General features: G+C 42.7%; 1 protein-coding gene across 1 annotated transcript in view; it reads right to left on the bottom strand.

The window, feature by feature from the left end:
• The window catches only part of LOC144683044 (Golgi pH regulator), a 49,813-nt gene extending 32,898 nt beyond the window's left edge, over positions 1–16,915 (bottom strand). The window contains exons 1-6 of the mRNA XM_078546049.1: positions 16,823–16,915; positions 15,502–15,605; positions 13,235–13,341; positions 11,880–11,981; positions 8,714–8,834; positions 4,499–4,579 (exon numbers count right to left, since the gene is read on the bottom strand). Coding sequence (XP_078402175.1) covers positions 4,499–4,579; positions 8,714–8,834; positions 11,880–11,981; positions 13,235–13,341; positions 15,502–15,605; positions 16,823–16,849 — 542 coding nt within the window. The 5' untranslated portion in view covers positions 16,850–16,915. The remainder of the gene's footprint in view (positions 1–4,498; positions 4,580–8,713; positions 8,835–11,879; positions 11,982–13,234; positions 13,342–15,501; positions 15,606–16,822) is intronic.
• Positions 16,916–19,886: the final 2,971 nt, after the last annotated feature.

Raw genomic sequence — 19,886 nt, 5'->3', positions numbered from 1 at the left:
AACAACTCATGGGAGGAGGTGGTACATAAATATCCCCATCCTCAATGATGGAGGAGCCCAGCACAGCAGTTCTGTTACATTCGTAACAATCTTCAGCCAGAAGTGCCGAGTGGATGATCCATCTCGGCCTCCTCCTCCGGAGGTCTCCAGCATCACAGATGCCAGTCTTCAGCCAATTCGATTCACTCCACGTGATATCAAGAAATGGCTGAAGGCACTGGATACTGCAAAGGCTACGGGCGCTGACAATATTCCAGCAATAGTACTGAAGACTTGTGCTCCAGAACTTGCCGCGCCCCTAGCAAAGCTGTACACTGGCATCTACCCAGCTATGTGGAAAATTGCCCAGGTATGTCCTGTACACAAAAAGGACAAATCCAACCTGGCCAATTACCGCCCCATCAGTTCACTCTCCATCATCTGTAAAGTAATGGAAGGGGTCATCAACAGTGCTATAATGCGGCACTTGCTTAGCAATAACCTGATCACTGATGCCCAGTTTGGGTTCCACCAGGGCCACTCAGCTCCTGACCTCATTACAGTCTTGGTTCAAACATGGACAAAAGAGCTGAACTCCCGAATCAGTGGGAAAACTCTTCACTGGTTGGAGTCATACCTAGCACAAAGGAAGATGGTTGTGGTTTTGGAGGTCAATCATCTCAGCTCCAGGACATCACTGCAGGAGTTCCTCAGGCTAGTGTCCTAGGCCCAACCATCTTCAGCTGCTTCATCAATGACCTTCCTTCCATCATAAGGTCAGAAGTGGGGATGTTCGCTGATGATTGCACAACGTTCAGCATCATTCGCGACTCCTCAGATACTGAAGCAGTCCATGTCCAAATGCAGCAAGACCTGGACAATATCCAGGCTTGGGCTGTCAAGTGGCAAGTAACATTCGCGCCACAAAAGTGTCAGGCAATGACCATCTCCAATAAGAGAGAATCCAACCATCGCCCCTTGATGTTCAATGGCATTACCATCACTCAATCCCCCATTATCAACACCCTGGGGGTTACCATTGACCAGAAACTGAACTGGGTAAGCCATATAAATACTGTGGCTACAAGAGCAGGTCAGAGGCGAGTAACTCGTCTTCTGACTCCCCAAAGCCTGTCCACCAAGCACAAGTCAGGAGCGTGATGGAATACTCCCCTCTTGCCTGGGTGAGTGCAGCTCCTACAACACTGAAGAAGCTTGACAAAGCAGTTCGCTTGATTGGCACCATATCCACAAACATTCACTTCCTCCACCACCGACGCACAGTAGCAGCAGTGCGTACCATCTACAAGATGCACTACAACAATTCACCAAGGTTCCTTATACAGCACCTTCCAAACCCACGACCACTACCAGCTAGAAGCACGAGGGTAGCAGATAGATGGGAACACCACCACCTGGAAGATCCCCTCCAAGTCATTCACCATCCTGACTTGGAAATATATCGGCCGTTCCTTCACTGTCACTGGGTCAAAACCCTGGAACTCCCTTCCTAACAGCACTGTGGGTGTACCTACACCTCAGGGACTGCAGCAGTTCAAGAAGGCAGCTCACCACCACCTTCTCAAGGGCAACTAGGGATGGGCAATAAATGCTGGCCCAGCCAGCGAAGCCCAAATCCCGCGAATGAATAAAAAAAAAATCATGGCTGATCTGATAATCCTCAATTCCACTTTCCTTCCTTTTCCCCATAACCCTTGATTCCCTTACTGATTAAAAATCTGATTACACCGTAAAAACTTGTCCCCCTCAGGGATGAGATTGCCCGACACAATAGAAATATATCAATAGTGAGAACTTGAAACTTTGCTTGTGCTCCCTTGAGCTTAGAGGGTTGAGTGGTGATCTAATTGAGGCATTTAAAGTGATAAAAGGATATAACAGGGTAGATACAGGCAAACTATTTCTTTTGGTGGGAGATTCCATAAAAAGAGAGCGTAATCTTAAAAGCAACACAACCTTTCATAAAAGGTAATGGAAATCTGGAACTCGCCTCTTCTAATATCCTGGGGATCATATGAAATCAATACTGAGCTCAAGATTTTTATTAAGTAAAGGGGCGAAATGGCCTACTCCTGCTCCTAACTTGTATGTTCATACGCAAGGGATATTAAAAGTGCAAAAATGGGGTTGAGGTACAGATTAGCCATGTAACTGAATTGTGATACAGCTCTGATGGGCCGAATGGCTGACTTCTGTGCCTATAAAGTTAATCTCTAGTAGATGCATCTAGTAGCTTGATAGTGCCACCAACTGGGAGGTTAATAGTACGGCAGCCCTTTGTACAGTCACCTTAATATTCAGAAGCAACTAAGACAGTAAGGGTAAATGCCTGTGAAAATTAAGGTGAACTCACCCAGTATCTGCAAAGTAAGCTGGAGCTAGGTGCAACATCAGTACTTCAATGCATCAATTATTCAAGACACTTCAATCAATACAGATGCACAGCAAGATACAAACCTATCCAAAAGGTCACTATTGTCATTCTTGCATATTTCTGCCATCATGGATGTGTGATTATATCCACATAATCATAAACAAGGGACGTTTTTGTATAATATCACAGGGTAAAATTGTATAATATGACAGAGTAAAATACAAATTGAACTGCAAAGTTATTTTAAATACTCGTGGATATGCTCATGTGAAATTTCAGGATATTGCTTTATCATAAGACATGCAGTCTGATAGAAATCACTGACAAGCCCCATGTGTTCCCATAGCAACACTGTTTAAGATACATGCACTAATTTTAGTCAAAAATAACTTATACACAGGTAAATGTGCTTCACATGTGGACATCTGCTTCACAAACATCTTCTCCGTTCAATAACCAAGGAAGTAAAGTGCTCACAACAATCAAAAAAGCACACACAATCAGCTTTTCCTCTTACTATTTTACCAACAAATGCATAGGAAGGTTTAAAGTTCTCATGCAGGTGCTGTGAGGACATGAGTATTGAGATTATAGGCCCAATTACTCGTTGTTCAGTTACTTACGAAAAATGCATTTGGCAACATATAGATTTCCAAATGGCCCTGTGTGGCTAGTGACTAATGTACTGGGCATCACTATTTTAAGGACATTCCCTATGTGAATTGGGGGATAGGATGTTTTATTTAACACTGGATACAGTCTATGCCTCCTTATTCATTTTTGCTCATTTAGTAATTCTGATTAAGCAGCTTGAATGCAATGGCATTTTCTTCTGCTCCATAAAATTTAAATTAACAGATAACAGACAGCTTCAAATCAAAAGTAGACTGTCTCGAAACAGATTATTAGAAATTCCTCTTGGTCAACAGGAACACAATCGGAATAACTATGTGATCACAATGCATTCCAGTATGTCTGACAGCATCATGAATTTCTGTTGCAGCTTTTACCTAGTCGCAGGAATTTTATTGATCATCCCTAAATGCCTTCAAGCAGTTGGTGGTGAACTTGTTTTTTAAACTGCTGTAGTCCATACGAACATACGTGCGAATTAGGAGGAGTAGGCCACTTGGCCCTTCGATCCTGCTCCGCCATTCAATGAGGTCATGGTCGATCTGATTGTAACCTCAACTCTACGTTCTCGCCTACCCCCGATAACCTTTCACCCTCTTGCTTATCAACAATCTATGTACCCCTGCCTTAAAAATATTCAAAGACACTGCTTCCACTGCCTTTTGAGGAACAGAATTCCAAAGACTCCATGTGTTGTTGGAACACCCACAATGCTGTTAGGAATTTCCAGGGTTTTGAATCAGTGATAGTGAAAGAATGGCGATATAATTCTAAGTTGGGATGGTGTATGTCTTGAAGGGAACTTGATTAATAAGGAAATTGGAAAGAGTGTAAATCCAGCTTCCGACTTTGCTATTAACCAAGAGGAATTTATAATATTCTGTTTCTATACTGCCCACTTGTTCTGATTTGAATCTGTTTGTTGCCAATCAGGAGGGAGGTAAACAACAATGCCTTCAGCTGCCTGGGCCCTAGCTCTGCAATTACCTCCCTAAATCTCTCTCCACCTTTAAGAAACTCCTGAAAACCTACTCATTGACCAAGCTTTTGGTCACCCGCCCTAATGTCTCCTTGTGGTTCAGTATGTTTGATAACACTCCTGTGGAATGCCTTGGGAGTTGCTACTATTTAAAGGTGCAATATAATGCATGCTGTTGTTGTATTGTTCAAAGGCATGGACTTTTCCACACAGAACCTGGTCCCTTCCCTTGAGATAAAAGCAAAATACTGCGGGTGCTGAAAATCTGAAACAAAAACAGAAAATGCTGGAAAAACTCAGCAGGGATAACAGCACCTGTGGATAGAGAGACAGAGTCAATGTTTCTATCCTGTATGACTTCTTCAGAAGAGTCTCTGAAGAAGAGTCATACGGACTCGAAACGTTAACTCTGTCTTTCTCACCACAGATGCTGTCAGACCCGCTGAGCCCTTCCCCTTGAGGTTCTGCTGTAAAGAAAAGCTGTTGGTGTTCGTAATGCTGACAGCTCCTACCTCTTCTTCTTGCTGACGATCATGTCCATCGTCTGCAGTAATCGTCTCTCCAGTGCAAGGATGTCACTGTCGGTCACATTTCTTGGAACAGGGACAAAAGGAAAGAGTGAGAGGCACATTACAAAATCAGATACATGTCAAAGCGGAATCTAAATAGCTATCAGCACACACAGTAGAAGAACCCATGGTTGTAGAAGATAGCTCAAGGCAGGGTACATGGACTGAGGCTGCATGCTTTGAAATTACACTGATCCATAAGATCTTTCGGCAGTGGCATAGTGGTATTGTCACTGGGCTAGCATTCCAGAGACAAAAACAGAAAATACTGGAAAAACTCAACAGCTCCGACAGCATCTGCGGAGAGAGATACAGAGTTGACATTTCGAGTTTGTATAACCCTTTTTCAGAGCTCATTAGACCTTTCATCAGAGCTCAGGGTATTCTAGAGACCCAGGGTAAAGCTCTGGGGATCTAGGTTCGAATCCCACCACGGCAGATGATGAAATTCGAATTCAATCAAAAACCTGGAATTAAAAGTGTGATGATGACTACGAAACCATTGTCGATTCTCATAAAAACCCACCTGGTTCACTAATGTCCTTTAGGGAAGGAAATCTACTGCCTTTATCTGGTCCGGCCCATATGAGACTCCAGACCCACAGCAATGTAGTTGACTCTTAAATGCCCTCTGAACAAGGGCAACTAGGGATGGGCAATAAATGCTGGCCTAGCCAGCGATGCCCACATCCCAAGAACGAATAAGAAAAAAAATTTATAATCAGCAAATCTTACAGCACAGGAGGAATCCATTTAGTCTATCATGTGTGTCTTTGAAATATCTGTCTAAATAAACCCCCCCGGCTCTTTCCTCTGAGCCCTGGAAATGTTTCCTTTTCAAGTATTTATCCAATTCCCTTTTGAAAATTATTACTGAATCTGCTTCCACCGCCCGTTAGACAGAAAATTCCAGATCACAACTCGCTGTGTAATGAAACTCTCATTTCCCTCAGTTCTTTTGCCAGTTATTTTAATTATTTTCCTGATTACTGGTCCTTAAAATATAAAGATTGTTGTATTTAAAAAGAAAGGCAAATTAAATTGAAAAAGAAAGCAGCTGATCTTCTGTTGCATTACTGAGGTTAAAATAAATAGTGTGTAAACTTCCTCACTGCTCAACTCTCAGCTTGCGTCTTCAACCCTTCAATTCCTTTCCATTTGTGCTTCTATTGTTTCCATTCTCCCTTTCAGTCAATCTTTGCCTCTCCATGCCCCCTCTCTTTTGTACACACACTGCTCTCTGTGCCTTACTGATTTACTCAAACATCACTTTAACCTCTTAAGAAAATAAAAGCAAATCCCAGAGCTGTTTTAATATTAATTTTTAAATGGAAGTTAGTCTCCCTGTGTCATGAAGGTTATCGGCTGGTTTTTAAGATCAGCACTGAATGAACAGCCTCCTCCAATGACCTCAAAAAAAAAGATGCCCACAAAGAATCAGCGGGGTTCTAGAGTACAGACTTCCTCTATTCAGGCGTCAGTTTGGTCATTCAGCACCAAATATGACTTGGTATGCCATAAAAAGCTCAGTTATACCTGATTGAACAAGGGTTAACATTCTCATTGGTCCTTTCACTGAGAATAATGTGCAAATTGTTGGAGGTTCCTGACAAATCAGTTCATTCCTAATGATTTAACCTGTGAAGACTGCAACTGTGAACCCTGTGGAGCAGCAGATATCACTGACTCAACTGTGAGCCCTGTGGAGGAGCAGGTATCACTGACTCAACTGTGAGCCCTGTGGAGGAGCAGATATCACTGACTCAACTGTGAACCCTGTGGAGGAGCAGGTATCACTGACTCAACTGTGAGCCCTGTGGAGGAGCAGGTATCACTGACTAAACTGTGAGCCCTGTGGAGGAGCAGGTATCACTGACTAAACTGTGAGCCCTGTGGAGGAGCAGGTATCACTGACTAAACTGTGAACCCTGTGAGGGAGCAGGTATCACTGACTCAACTGTGAACCCTGTGGAGGAGCAGATATCACTGACTCAACTGTGAACCCTGTGGGGGAGCAGATATCACTGACTCAACTGTGAGCCCTGTGGAGGAGCAGGTATCACTGACTCAACTGTGAACCCTGTGGAGGAGCAGATATCACTGACTCAACTGTGAACCCTGTGAGGGAGCAGGTATCACTGACTCAACTGTGAGCCCTGTGGAGGAGCAGATATCACTGACTCAACTGCCAGGTTTCCGTCATTAACTGTGCCATGTGCAGATGTCAGAATTTGCTGTCTGATTTACATAAAGTGAATGCGTACAGCCTCACCATTATTACTACTGTAAGCTCTAGGACATTATTTAATCGCGAAGAAAATTAACTCTTCAGGACTATTCGTTGCAACCACACATCTACCTTGCGAATTCCTGAGTAAGACCTCCAAAGGCTTTCAACTTCTTTAAACTAGCTGAAGCATATTTCAGTATTTGTTCTTGGAATGTGGTGACATGAGTACGGCCACAGTTGTTGCCCCTTGGCAGTGGGCTGCTTCCTTGAACTGCTCATAATCGAACCATGTGGCCTTATATCAGGAATCCCAGGAAACTGATCCGGCAACGATGAATGCACAACAACATATGCCCATGTCAGAGTGTTGCGTGGCTTGAAGGAGAAACTGGAGATGGTGGGCTCCCATGACATTGCTACTCTTGTCCCTCCAGGCGGTGGAAGTTGCAGATAAGGGAGGTGCAACCATAGTGCAGTGGATGGGGTAGACAGAGTTCTTTGGCAAGGACACCAATCCTGTTCACATCCAGACGAGTGACAGCCCTGGACTTCAAAGCAGCATTCGACCAAATGTGGCATCAAGGAGCCCCAGCAAAACTGAAGGCAATGGGATTCAAGGGGAAAACTCTCCACTGGTTGGAGTCATGCTTATCACAAAAGAAAGTGATTGTGGTTGTTGGAGGTCAATCATCTCAGCTCCAGGACATCGCTGAAGGAGTTCCTCAGTGTAGTGTCCTTGGCCCAACCATCTTCAGCTACTTCGTCACTGACATTTTCTCCATTATAAGGACAGGAGTGAGGATACTTGCTGATCATTGGCAGTATTCAGGCCCATTCTTTGCTCCTCAGATACTGAAGCAGTCCATGTCCATATGCAGCAAGGCCTGGGCAACATTTGGGCTTTGGCTGATAAGTAGCAAGTAACATTCGTGCCACACAAGTGCCAGGTGACGACCATCCCCAACAAGAAAGAATCTAACCATATACCATGTAACTCACCTCCTGACTCCCGAAATCTTGTCCGCCAACTACAAGGCACAAGTCAAGAGTGTGATAGAATATTCTCCACCTATCTGGATGAGTGCAGCTCCAACAACACTCAAGAAGCGTGACAGCATTCAGGACAGAGCAGCCACTTGATCGACACCCCATCCACCACCTTAAACATTCACTCCCTCTACCACCAGTGCACAGTGACAGCAGTGTGTACCATCTACAAGATGCACTGCCGCAACTCACCAAGGTTGCTTCGACAGCACCTTCCAATCCTGTGACTGCTACCACCTGGAAGAATAAGGGCAACAGACTCATGGGAACACTGTCAACTGCAAGTTTCCTTCCAAGTCACACATCATTCTGATTTGGAAATAAATCATTGTTCCTTCATTATCTCTGGGTCAAAATCCTGAAACTCCCTCCCTAACCATGGTCTCGCTTTCCAGAATTTAATGGAGTTATTTGGTCTCAGGAGTGGGGAGCAGGTGTGGAGCTGCTCAGAATTTATGGGGTGGTTTCTGTCTCACACACACTTGCAGGGTTTAGTACTCAGAATTCGAGGTGCGGTTTCTCTCTTGATGGATTTGATACCATCAGACACTGATGTTCACCATTGTGATTAGGTGCTCTTATAAGTTAATTGAACAGTGTTAATCCGTTGAATCAGATCAGAATGAAACCACAGGCACTACAACCAGGGAGGGAACGCATTACTATGAAGGCAGTGTGCTCTGCTGATCGGTGATGGAGAGGGGAGCATTTATTATCAAACAAGGAAAAAAGACACAGCCTGAAATTGAATGTGAAACAATGGGCATCAAAAGTGAGTGGTAATTTAAATGGGCACACCTTACAGATGATTCCTAAAATAACAAAAGGGGAGCTTGAGGGTGCAATAGAGCTTTATAGCAACCAATCATCAGCTTCCTCACCTCAGAAAGTATGACATGTAGGTATACGGGCAATTGACTGCACCAAAGCCTGACAGCAGTGCCATTAGCGTGACCCCAATGACCCCAACTCTGCTGATCAATTGTTCGATTGATAGAATACCTGATGGACAGAAGGTACAGAAATCAAACACAAATGTATTTGCATGTTAATGACACCAGGTTTCTAAAAATAAAATGCAACGTTGCTAGAAATCACAAATAAAACTGCTATATAGATTTTATAATCAGTCCGGACGAGCATTGTGAAACCCAATAAACCTCTGATTTAAGGTAAACCCACTAGAAAATGTCGGAATGGTTTTAAAAACATATAGTTAAAATCATACTGACTGAAGTAAAATGACGGTGCTTTAATATTACTGACAGCACACTGTGATACATTTAGAGAGGACAGGTATTTAGTATCAGGATTACATCCACAACTTATCTGCTCAAGTTACTAGTCTCAGCTGTATGACAGAGGAAATAGAAGTAGGAGTAGGTCATTCAGCCCCTCAAGCCTGTTCCGTCATTCAACTAGATCACGGTGGATTGTCTGCCTCAACGCCATTTTCCCTCACTATCCCCATATCCTTTGACATCATTAATATCGAGAAGTCTATTGATCTCCGTGTTGAACATACCCAATGACTGAGCCTCCATTGCCCTCTGGGGTAGAGAATTCCTAAGATTCACCACCCTCCAAGTGAAGAAATTCCTCCTTGTCTCAGTCCTAAATGGCCTGCCCCTTATTCTGAGCCTGTGTCCCATGGTTCTAGATACTGCCCCACCCACCCCATCAATCTCTCCTCATAGGATAATTCCACCATCCCAGGATTCAGTCTGGTGAACCTTTTCTTTTTTTTATTCTTTCACAGGATGTGCATGTTGCTGGCTGGGCCTGCATTTATTGTCCATCCCTAATTGCCCGCGAGATGGTGATGGTGAGCTGCCTTCTTGAACCATTGCACTCCATCTAAGGCAAGTATATCCTTCCTTAGGTCAGGAGACCAAAACTATACACAATACTCCAGATGCGGTCTCATCAAGGCTCTATACAATTGCAGCAAGACATCTTTATTCCTGTACTCAAATCCTCTTGCAATAAAGGCCAACATACAATATGCCTTCTTAACTGCTTGCTGCACCTGCATGTTAGCTTTCAGTGACTCATGAACAAGGACATCCAGGTCTCTTTGGACATCAACAGTTCCTAAACTCTCACCATTTAAGAAATATGTTTCATTTCTGTTTTTCCTACCAAAGTGGATAACTTCGCATTTTTTCACATTATATTCCATTGCCATGTTCTTGCCCACCCACATCACTATGGGGAAACAACAGTGGGTCAGACATGGGGCTCTCTCATAAAAACAAAAAGCTAAAAGCTAAAAGGGTCATGAAGACTCGAAACGTTAACTGATTTCTTCTCCACCAATGCTGCCAGGCCTGCTGAGTTTTTCCAGGTAATTCTGTTTTTGTTATGGGGCTCTCTCAGCTGTGTGTAAGTCAAGGAGGGAGTAAATCAGGGCTGTTGCTATGGGACTGTAGAATCCACAGCACAAGCAATCTCTGGCCATTACACACTAGTTTCAAGGAGAAGCAATTCAGAGAATAAATTGAGCGTGGATGATGGGAAAAGTTTTGCTTCTGGCTCTACAAGGATAAAACCCACTGGGTCTCACTTATTTTGGTGTAATAATGTGACTCATTGGAATGTACATCAAAATAAAGACAACTGCAAGTTGTACCAATGGGCCTTCAGGCTGTCTCTATGTCAGAATTTCAATAACTTTTCCCCAGTGTCGACAGGTCTTAACAACAATATGCATGCAATTGTAAAACAACATTTTGCGTCATAATAGCACCTTTAAATACTACACTCAGTGGTTTTTCCACTTTCTACACCAACCATTCTGTGACTTGAGCGAGGTTTGCCAGTTTGCGGCTAGTTAACAACCGTGGGTGGCACTGGGTTGAAGAGTGCTTAAACTCATTTCTCTTTACATAGACTTTCCTCCCACTATAGTCTGGGCTACATCTGGGCCCACATCCCATCCAATCTTCCCATCAATACATTTACTAAAAGCTAATCCATCACAAGATCTTGAGAGGCTTTTTGATATAGTCCTGGGTACGTTCATGAGTGGTTGTAAGCTTAAACTAGCAATATTTGGGGTTCAAATTGAACCATCTCCAGTTGTGAAGATTGAATTTGATAAATCTAACAAATGAAAGACTGGTTAGTGTCAGAGAAGTTACTGTAAAAATTATTCAATTGTAGTAAAAACCCAGCTGGTTAGAATCATAGAATCTTACAGTACAGATGGAGGCCCTCATGCCTGTACTGGCTCTTAGAAAGGGCTGTCCAATTTATTCCCATGCCCCAGCTTTTACCCCATAACCCTGAAAATTAGTTATCTTCAAGCACACATCCATTTATTTTTGGAAGCTCCTCTGGAATCTGATGCCACCACCCTTTCAAGTAGAGTGTTTCACATCTTAATAACCCTCTCTGTGAAAAACAAATTCTCATCTCCCCTCGAGATCTTTTGCCAATGATTTTAAATCTATAGCCTTGGGTTGCTGATCCACTCGCCAGAGGGAATTATTTTTCCCCATCCACGCTATCAAAGCCTATCAGGTTTTCCAGCTTTGTCTGCACTCCAGAATCAAATAATCAAATGATCACACATTTCCATACAATTATTTTGAGTTATGAATGAGGATCTGGTTTTAGTTATTATAGAAAACTGACTGTGACGGTTTAAAAGTCGTGGGTGACCCAAGCAGGCTTGGGACAGAACCCATGAGCTACAAAATGACTCATCTGTCAAAATGTCCTTCATCTTTCATAGATGGAAGGAGGCCGTACAAATTACTCTACTTAAGAATGCAAGAAATCTGAGCAGGAACAGTGACAAATATACAAGAGACTGGAATATTTATTCTAAAAGACTAGGCTTTGAACTAGGAATCAATGATGAGGTTTAAATAGGTTTTCTCCACAGCCTCCTCATTACTCCAAGTGCACTTCAATCCATCAGGTGTTTTTGCAAAAAGAAAATGCAGCTGGCTTTTAATGGTAAGAAAAACCTTTCATCAATATATTATTTGCGAAATTATATGTAGCAAATTATCCTCACAGAAGTTGGAATGGACTCACCATGTTTTGGGCTTAGGATGGGAAAAGGATCTCCAATCTTCCAGAAAAAGTATATGAATGCCAACCAAATGACACATGCAAATAGGAATCTCTTTCTCTGTACTAAAGAAAATATACAGGTTATTACCAGAGCAATGGAGCACACAAAGCCATTCAACTCATCATGCCTATGCCAGCTCTTTGAAAGAACTATCCAAATAGTCCCACTCTCATGTTCTTTCCCTATAGCCCTGCAAATTTTTCCTCTTCAAGTATTTGTCCAACTCTCCTAAGACAGGTTTCCTATTGAATCTGCTCCCATTGTGCAGTGCATTCCAAATCAAAATAACTCGCTGTGTAAAACATTTTCTTCTTTTCTTGCCTCTGGTTCTTTTGTCAGTTACCTTATATCTGTGTCCTCTGGTTACTGACCCTCTTGCCAATGGAAACAGTTTATTCTTATTTACTTGATCAAAACCCTTCATGGTTTTGAACACATTTATCAAATCTCCCCATCACTTTCTCTGCTCCAAGAGGAGCAATCCCAGCTTCTCCAGTCTCCCCATGCAACTGTTAATAGGGTGTACAAATGTGATCACCACTCTAGCGTAAATAGGGATTTGCTAATGTGAGCAATGTACCCTCTAATTTGTTTTTGTGGTGTGCTGGTGATTTAAGAGCTCTTTACGTTTTTTTGCATGGCCGCGCATGAGTGTTAACTTAAGGAGACGGACTTGTGCACGGCCTGTGTGGGAACGTTTGTTTGGCTGTGTAGCTTAGAGGGAAAACTGAATGTTATACCTCCATTACAAATTTCAACAAAATGGTTCCAAAACCTTTGCTCCAAGTAGATATCAGCAAGAACCATTGAAAATAGCTCAACGTGAACTGGATCATAATATTTTTGAAGGGTAAATAATATACCATCTTTGATAGGGGCTGTTTCTAATTTTAATTTTATGGTCAATTCCATTATTTGACCATAATATAAAACTGTCAACAAAAAGACAAGCTATCATTTATTATCACATACAAATTGTTGACTAACCGCCAAGATTGCATAGTAAAAGAATCAAACATATAAGGATGCAAATTACCAACCCTAATGTCCAGGCCTCGATGACAGATCTAAATGGACAAGCGATTAGACTGTTTCAGTGATGAATTATCAGGATGATAATTAATAGTCAGGATAATTAATAATTATCGGGATGAGGCACCTTGGCACCTGTATGGATTACTGAGAAATTATGACAGCACATTCTAAAACAAAATTAAAGCTCAGCTCACTTTAAAATATACAAATCAAATAGTTTTTAATGTATATATGCATTGTAATATTATTCTGGGTACATGATATGGTTGCAACTACTTACAAAGTCGAATGTTGCTGACCACAAAGTAGCCAATGTAGAAAGGGACGATAAAAATAAGGGCCACAAGGGTGACGTATAGATTCAACTTCCAATGAAAATACCTGGAGCTGGAAGATGACAAAAGTTAGATGCAGTTAAAATGCTAAAATGCTGACCGTAAGCAGAATGTCACTTCATCTGATCAGTATGGCCCAGGTTTTGCTTTTATTTGCTCTAAATGACCAAGATTATATCTTTCCTTGCCCAATAAGACTCAGATTATGTGTCTATCTGCCCAATATCGAGGCCAATGTAGTGAGACTCGGGGATCAGACAGGGCATCCTTGCCATTGTGCTCTGGTTTACTGGATCACATACAGCAAAATGATAGCAAGCTCTTCAATAGATGCGTGAATAAACATCGATCAAATTGAGACTCAGGATAGTAACCAACAGAGCAGTGTTTGTCCTTGAAATTCAGCCCAGACAGTTGGGATGCAAGTCTCTTCTGTTTGTTGATGTTTGTTGGGTAAGAGTGCCAAGAAATATGGATCAGAGATGGGTGAAGTTAAACTCAGATACAAATCGACCATGGTTTGATTGAATGATGGAACAGGCTCAAGGGGTAGAATTACCTCCTCTTGTTCCTGTTTAATGGCTCTGCTCTTTCTCCCAAATTCCTTCAACTTTCCATGATGCAAACCATCCAAAGTTGCTAACTTTTCTACCTTCTAACTTCTTTTATCTTCAAATGTATTAAATGGTAGTTAGTTTTACCCATGTTCTCAAAAGTACTTTAAGCTTTAGGGATTGTTTCACCTATTTTAAAGGGAGCATTCCAATTTTCGTGCCTTAGAGCTACAATTTAAATAAAACAGAAGAACTACAAATGGTGATTAAAACCAAAACAGAGAACAAATTAGCCAGTGTGTGGGCTGGAAATCTCTACCCAGGATATTGCGAAAACTAACGCGGCTTAAAAATTTAAATAAATACAGTATAAAAGTGACAGATTTAAGATTGTGCTGTTATAAAATAACAAGGGCAAGCACTGCAATACCATTACTCTAAGGTAACATGGACCAAAATTAAACATTCAATTTAATTTTGCTGTTGACTCACAGAATACTTCAGTGAAAACACACACAAAGTTGGCGACTAAAAACTAGTGTTTCATTTTTCTGATGACTAGAATTGTATTCTTCATATTAAAAGCTAATTCAATCTCAAATCTCACACCTAGTTTGTACGTTGATTATAATCTAGAGTTAGTTACTACATACAGACAAAGCAGCCCACTTGATCTGCACCCAATCTACCAACGACGCACAGTGGCAGCAATACGTGCCATCTACAAGATGCACTGCAGCAACCTTGCCAAGGCTCTTTTGACAGCACCTTCCAACCCCACCACCTTGACTATGCCAAGAGCAGCAGGTGCATGGGAACATCATCACCTGCAAGTTTTCTTCCAAGTCACTCGCCATCCTGACCTGGGGCTATTTCACCATTCCTTCAGTGTTGCTGGATCAAAATCCTAGAACTCCCTACCTAACATCACTGTGGGTGCAGCTACACTGCATGGACTGCAGAGGTTCAAGGCAGCAGATCACCACCACCTTCTCAAGGGTAGTTAGAGAAGGGCAATAAATAGAGGGCTTGTCAGCGTTGTCCATATTCCATAAACAAATTTTTAAAATGCTGAGATAAAAACAAAAAACTGCGGATGCTGGAAATCCACAACAAAAACAGAATTACCTGGAAAAACTCAGCAGGTCTGGCAGCATCGGCGGAGAAGAAAAGAGTTGACGTTTCATGAAGAGTCATGAGGACTCGAAACGTCAACTCTTTTCTTCTCCGCCGATGCTGCCAGACCTGCTGAGTTTTTCCAGGTAATTCTGTTTTTGTTTTAAAAAATGCTGAGGTGGATGGAAAAAATCCCATAGCACTATTTCGAAGAAGAGCAGGGGAGTTCTCCCCAGTGTCCTGGCTAATACTTACCTGCCAATCAACATCATTAAAAGCATGATCTAATCACTATCACAGTGCTGTTTGTGGGACTTGTAATGTGCAACTTTGTAGTTTTTCTATAAATAAGAATTTGGCAAGGAACTTATTTTGGCTAGCTGTGCTGGTAAAGTAATAAGCAAATTAACTCCAATTAGCTCAAAAACACCTGACAACCTTTATGTACAACTGGAAAAGCACAGGAAGGATGTTCTTGGGCTGATTAATAAGGGGTGCATCCCTACACAATCTTAAAATGGTGATAAGGAATACACACTCACCTGCTGTTTAGAAGACCCAGAATCTCAAAGATGATGAGTTCAAACATAGTACAGGAGAAAGCAAACATCACAGAGAAAACCATTTGGACAACATACTGTCGCACCTGCATCAAAGAAGAAAGATAACATTTAGCACTGTGTAGGACGATGGACTGTAGCTCCCAGCAGTACAAACATGGGGACAGCTGCTAATCTTGGTAGTAAAATATTAAAACAGGCAGAATAATGTTATTCAGTGTAAAGATGGTAATTATTGCTGGTAGCAGGAAGAGTAGGCAATGTGGTCCAGGTGTACCCATCGTAAATGCATCACATAGAATATACAGCACAAAAAACAGGCCATTCAACCCAACAGGTCTATGTCAGCATTTATGCTCCATATAAGTCTCACCCCACCTTACTTCATCGCATCACCAAATTGTTTCTTCTTGGTAGTGTCTGGCAAGGCCACTCCTAAAGCACATTCCTAGTTGCCATTAACTGAATGACTTTCTAGGCCAATTCACAGGAGAGTTAAGAGTCAATTGCGTTGGTGTTGGACTGGAGAAACAAAGTGGCCACACCAGGTAAGGAGGGCAGGATTTGTTCCGAAGGGACACTGATAAATACTGGTCTGATGGATTACTGGTATTCAGTATAATCAGAAACTCTAAGCCTTGATGATAAAAATTTCTCCAACACAGTACGATCTACATGTGTAATCTGATGAAGAAAACTTAAAATGGGGGGGAAAGACAGCTTAATAAATTTATTAAATATTATTTCTGCATCTGAACAGCCCCAACCTGATCAATCTATACTGATAGATATAACTTCTCAGTTCTGGTATTTTCCTTGTAAATCTTTTTCGTATTTTCTCCAGTGCTTTTATAACACAGAGAGCAGAACTGTGCACACTGCTCCAAGTGTGATCTAACCAAGGTATATGGAGAATAGAGCCGTGCACCGTGTGGACTAACCAAGGTATATGGAGTCTAGTGTGCAAAATGCTCTGAGTGTTGTCTCACCAAGGTTCTATATGTTAAACAATAATTTATACAGTGCTTTTAATGTAATAAAACATTCCAAGACACTAATTACGTTCAACCTAATTTTCCTACTTTTAAAATCTATTCCTCTAGAGCATAGAGAAAAAGAGAATGAAAAAAACAAATAATTACACTCAGAATCCCAAGATTTGGGATCCAAAACATGGTACAACCAAAGTAAAAAAAATAATAATTTGAGGAGCATATTGTATCCAATAACAACCCAAGACATAATGAACCTCATTTTGGATATTTGTCCTATTGAGTTGACCTTGTAGGACTTGGAAATTTACCTCATAATCCTTGAATAACTGACGCATGAAGAAAAGCCATCCGAATCCAAAAAACAAGACCTGTAAAAGTGACGCACAAAAAATGTCAATTTCCCAAGTCAACTGCAGGGGCTTCATTCTTATATGTAGGACTGAAATATTCCAATGACTCAGACTAGCACAGTACAACAACTTGTATTTAAATAACACTTTTAACGTAGAGCCTTATCAGACAAAATCTGACTCTGAGCCACGTAAGATGATATTAGGCCAGATGACCAAAAGCTCGGTCAGAGGTAGGTTTTAAGGAGTGCCTTAAAGAAGAGAAGCAAGGTGGAGAGGCGATGAACTTGTAACAGGTGCAAGGTGGGATACAGACAGCAGAGTTTAGAATGAGCTCAGGTTTACGGGAGATGCAAGACAGATGGCCAGTCAGAAGAGAATACTATCAGGTCAAAGGATAATTCAGTCAAGACTATCCGGGAGTAATTATACACCTGACAGCAAGGTTCTAAACCACTCAAAAACAACTTGTATTTACACAGCACCTTTAATGTAGTAAAATGTCCCAAGGTGCTTCGTGTGAGCGCAATCAGCCAAAGAGTGACACTAAGCCAAAGATATTAGGACATGACCAAGCATTTGATCAAAGAGGTGGGTTTTAAGTGTGGCCTTAAAAGCAAGAGTGGTGGAGATGCAACGTTTGGGCAGAGGATTCCAGAGTTCAGAGCCCAGGCAGCTGAAAAATCGACCACAAATGGTGGGGCGAAGGATACATAAAAGGCCAGAATGGAAGGGGCACAGATATATCAATTTGACGGTTGTGGGTCTGGAGGAAATTAGGGATAGGGAAGGGCAAGTCCACAGGGGGAATTTGAAAAACAAGGATGAGAATTTTAAAATTAAGGTTTTGGTAGACCAAGAGCCAATGTAGGCCAGCGAGAACAGGGGGTGATGGGTTAGCTGGAGCTTTTACACTCAAAATTTAAAACAGGACAAGCTAGTAATTTAACAAGTACACAAAACGCAAAAGTTTTTTTTTTCGCTTTTGAAAATTGTTTTTGTACAACACACTGGGACCACATCTAGGACAGTGGAGACTTTAAATCCATCTCCAAAAATATTGCTGCAACCAGTAATCCCGCTATTTGTTTGGCCATCATGGCATGGGGAAGCATACTGTCTCAGCTTGGCGTTTCAAAATCCAGTCAATTATCAGAAGGCAAAAAAGAAAGATACGTGTCTACAGTCTCAGAATGTCTCAGTTCTTTACGGCTACTGAAGTACTTTTTGAAGTCCAGTCACAAATATAACATAGGAAATACAGTAGCCGATTTACACACAGCAAGCTCCCACAGTGTGATAACAACCAGGTCATATGTTTTAGTAATGCTGACAAATATTGGTCAAGGCACTTCTCAAAAGCTGACCATGGGACATTTTATGTCCTTTTACATGTCCTTAAGGGCCCTCAGCAGAACACATCATCCAAAAGACAACATCTCTGACAATGCAGTGCTTCCTCAGTAGTGCCCTAAAAGTGTCAGCCTGGACTTCTGTACTCAAATTTCTGGAGTGGTTCTTGAACCACCAACCTTCTGACTCAAAGGCAAGCATGCTATCCACTGAGCCACAGCTGACACAGAAGACTGAAGGCACTTTTATCTTAGAGGATTGCCCTTGATCACAGTCACAGTTCTCACTATTTTAGTGGTACTCTCAAACATCCTGGCTGCTAGTTCCGACGGAAATGCAAGCTCACGCTTTTGAGGCTTTACAGTCCATTTCTGGGTTAATTGCCCGTTAAAGGCAGGGGGGTTGGGTTGTGTGTTTTTAATACAAGCGAAACACAAAGACACACATGCCCAGTGCTGTGTACACCGTTCCAGATCCATTCTTCAAAATCCTGGATTGAATGTCTTCTTGCTGGCAACTGGTGCTTTGAATCTCGATAACACTAGGCGAGGCACTATGTGGATATGTTACATCCGGAAGTCACTACTACAAGGAATAGCTGGGCAGAATAGCAGAGATACATTTAAGGGGAGATGGCCTAAACACAACAGAGAAAGAGTTTGAAGGATATGTTGTTCCAGTGATGAAGTTCATATAGAGCAGAAATCAGAGAGAAATGGCCTGTTTCTGTGCTGTAAATTCTAACGCTTCTGTTCATTCTAATGGATAGAAAATCCTGCACACCCAAATTACAGACAAACATGTGCAGCCAAAGAAGCTCAACACCGAGGGGAACAAATTAGCATAGATCCCCTTTTGGTGCGAATGCAAAATACTACATCTGTTGGAAATCAGAAGTAGATACAAAAAATACTCAGGTCAGGCAGCAGCTTTGGAGAGAGAAAGAGAGTTAATGTTTCAGGTCAATGATGACTTATCGTGAGGCAGGGTCATGACTGACCTGAAACTTTAATTTTGTTACCCTTTTTGCAGCTGCTGCCTGACCTGATTGTTTCCAGCATTTTCTACATTCATTCTCCTTTCAGTGGTAGGGAAAGGGTGAAGGTGCTGGGGTGAGAGAGGGGGACAGGGAGGGCTGAGGGGTGAAGGGGGTGTGCTGGAGGTGAGGAGGGGACAGGGAGGGCTGAGGGGCGAAGGGGGCAGCAGAGGGGGGTGTGGTGGAGGTGAGTGGGAGGGGTGAAGGGGGCAGCAGAGGGGGGTGTGCTGCAGTTGAGGGGAGTGGAAGGGGTGAAGGGGGCAGCAGAGGGGTGTGTGCTGCAGTTGAGGAGGGGACAGGGAGGGGTGAAGGGGGTGTGCTGGAGGGGTGAGGAGGGGACGGGGAGGGGACGGGGGGGGGATGGGGAGGGGACGGGGAGGGGACGGGGAGGGGTGAGGAGGGGATGGGGAGGGGATGGGGAGGGGTGAGGAGGGGACGGGGAGGGGTGAGGAGGGGACGGGGAGGGGTGAGGAGGGGACGGGGAGGGGTGAGGAGGGGACGGGGAGGGGTGAGGAGGGGACGGGGAGGGGTGAGGAGGGGACGGGGAGGGGTGAAGGGGGTGTGCTGGAGGTGAGATGGAGAGGGGGAGGGGTGAGAGGGGTCAGCAGAGGGGGGTGTGCTGGAGGTGAGGGG

Source organism: Cetorhinus maximus, chromosome 7, assembly GCF_964194155.1.
Source record: "Cetorhinus maximus chromosome 7, sCetMax3.hap1.1, whole genome shotgun sequence".
NCBI classification, from domain to species: domain Eukaryota; kingdom Metazoa; phylum Chordata; class Chondrichthyes; order Lamniformes; family Cetorhinidae; genus Cetorhinus; species Cetorhinus maximus.
The sequence above is the reverse complement of the archived record's forward strand: the minus strand, read 5'-3'. Positions and strand labels throughout refer to the sequence as shown.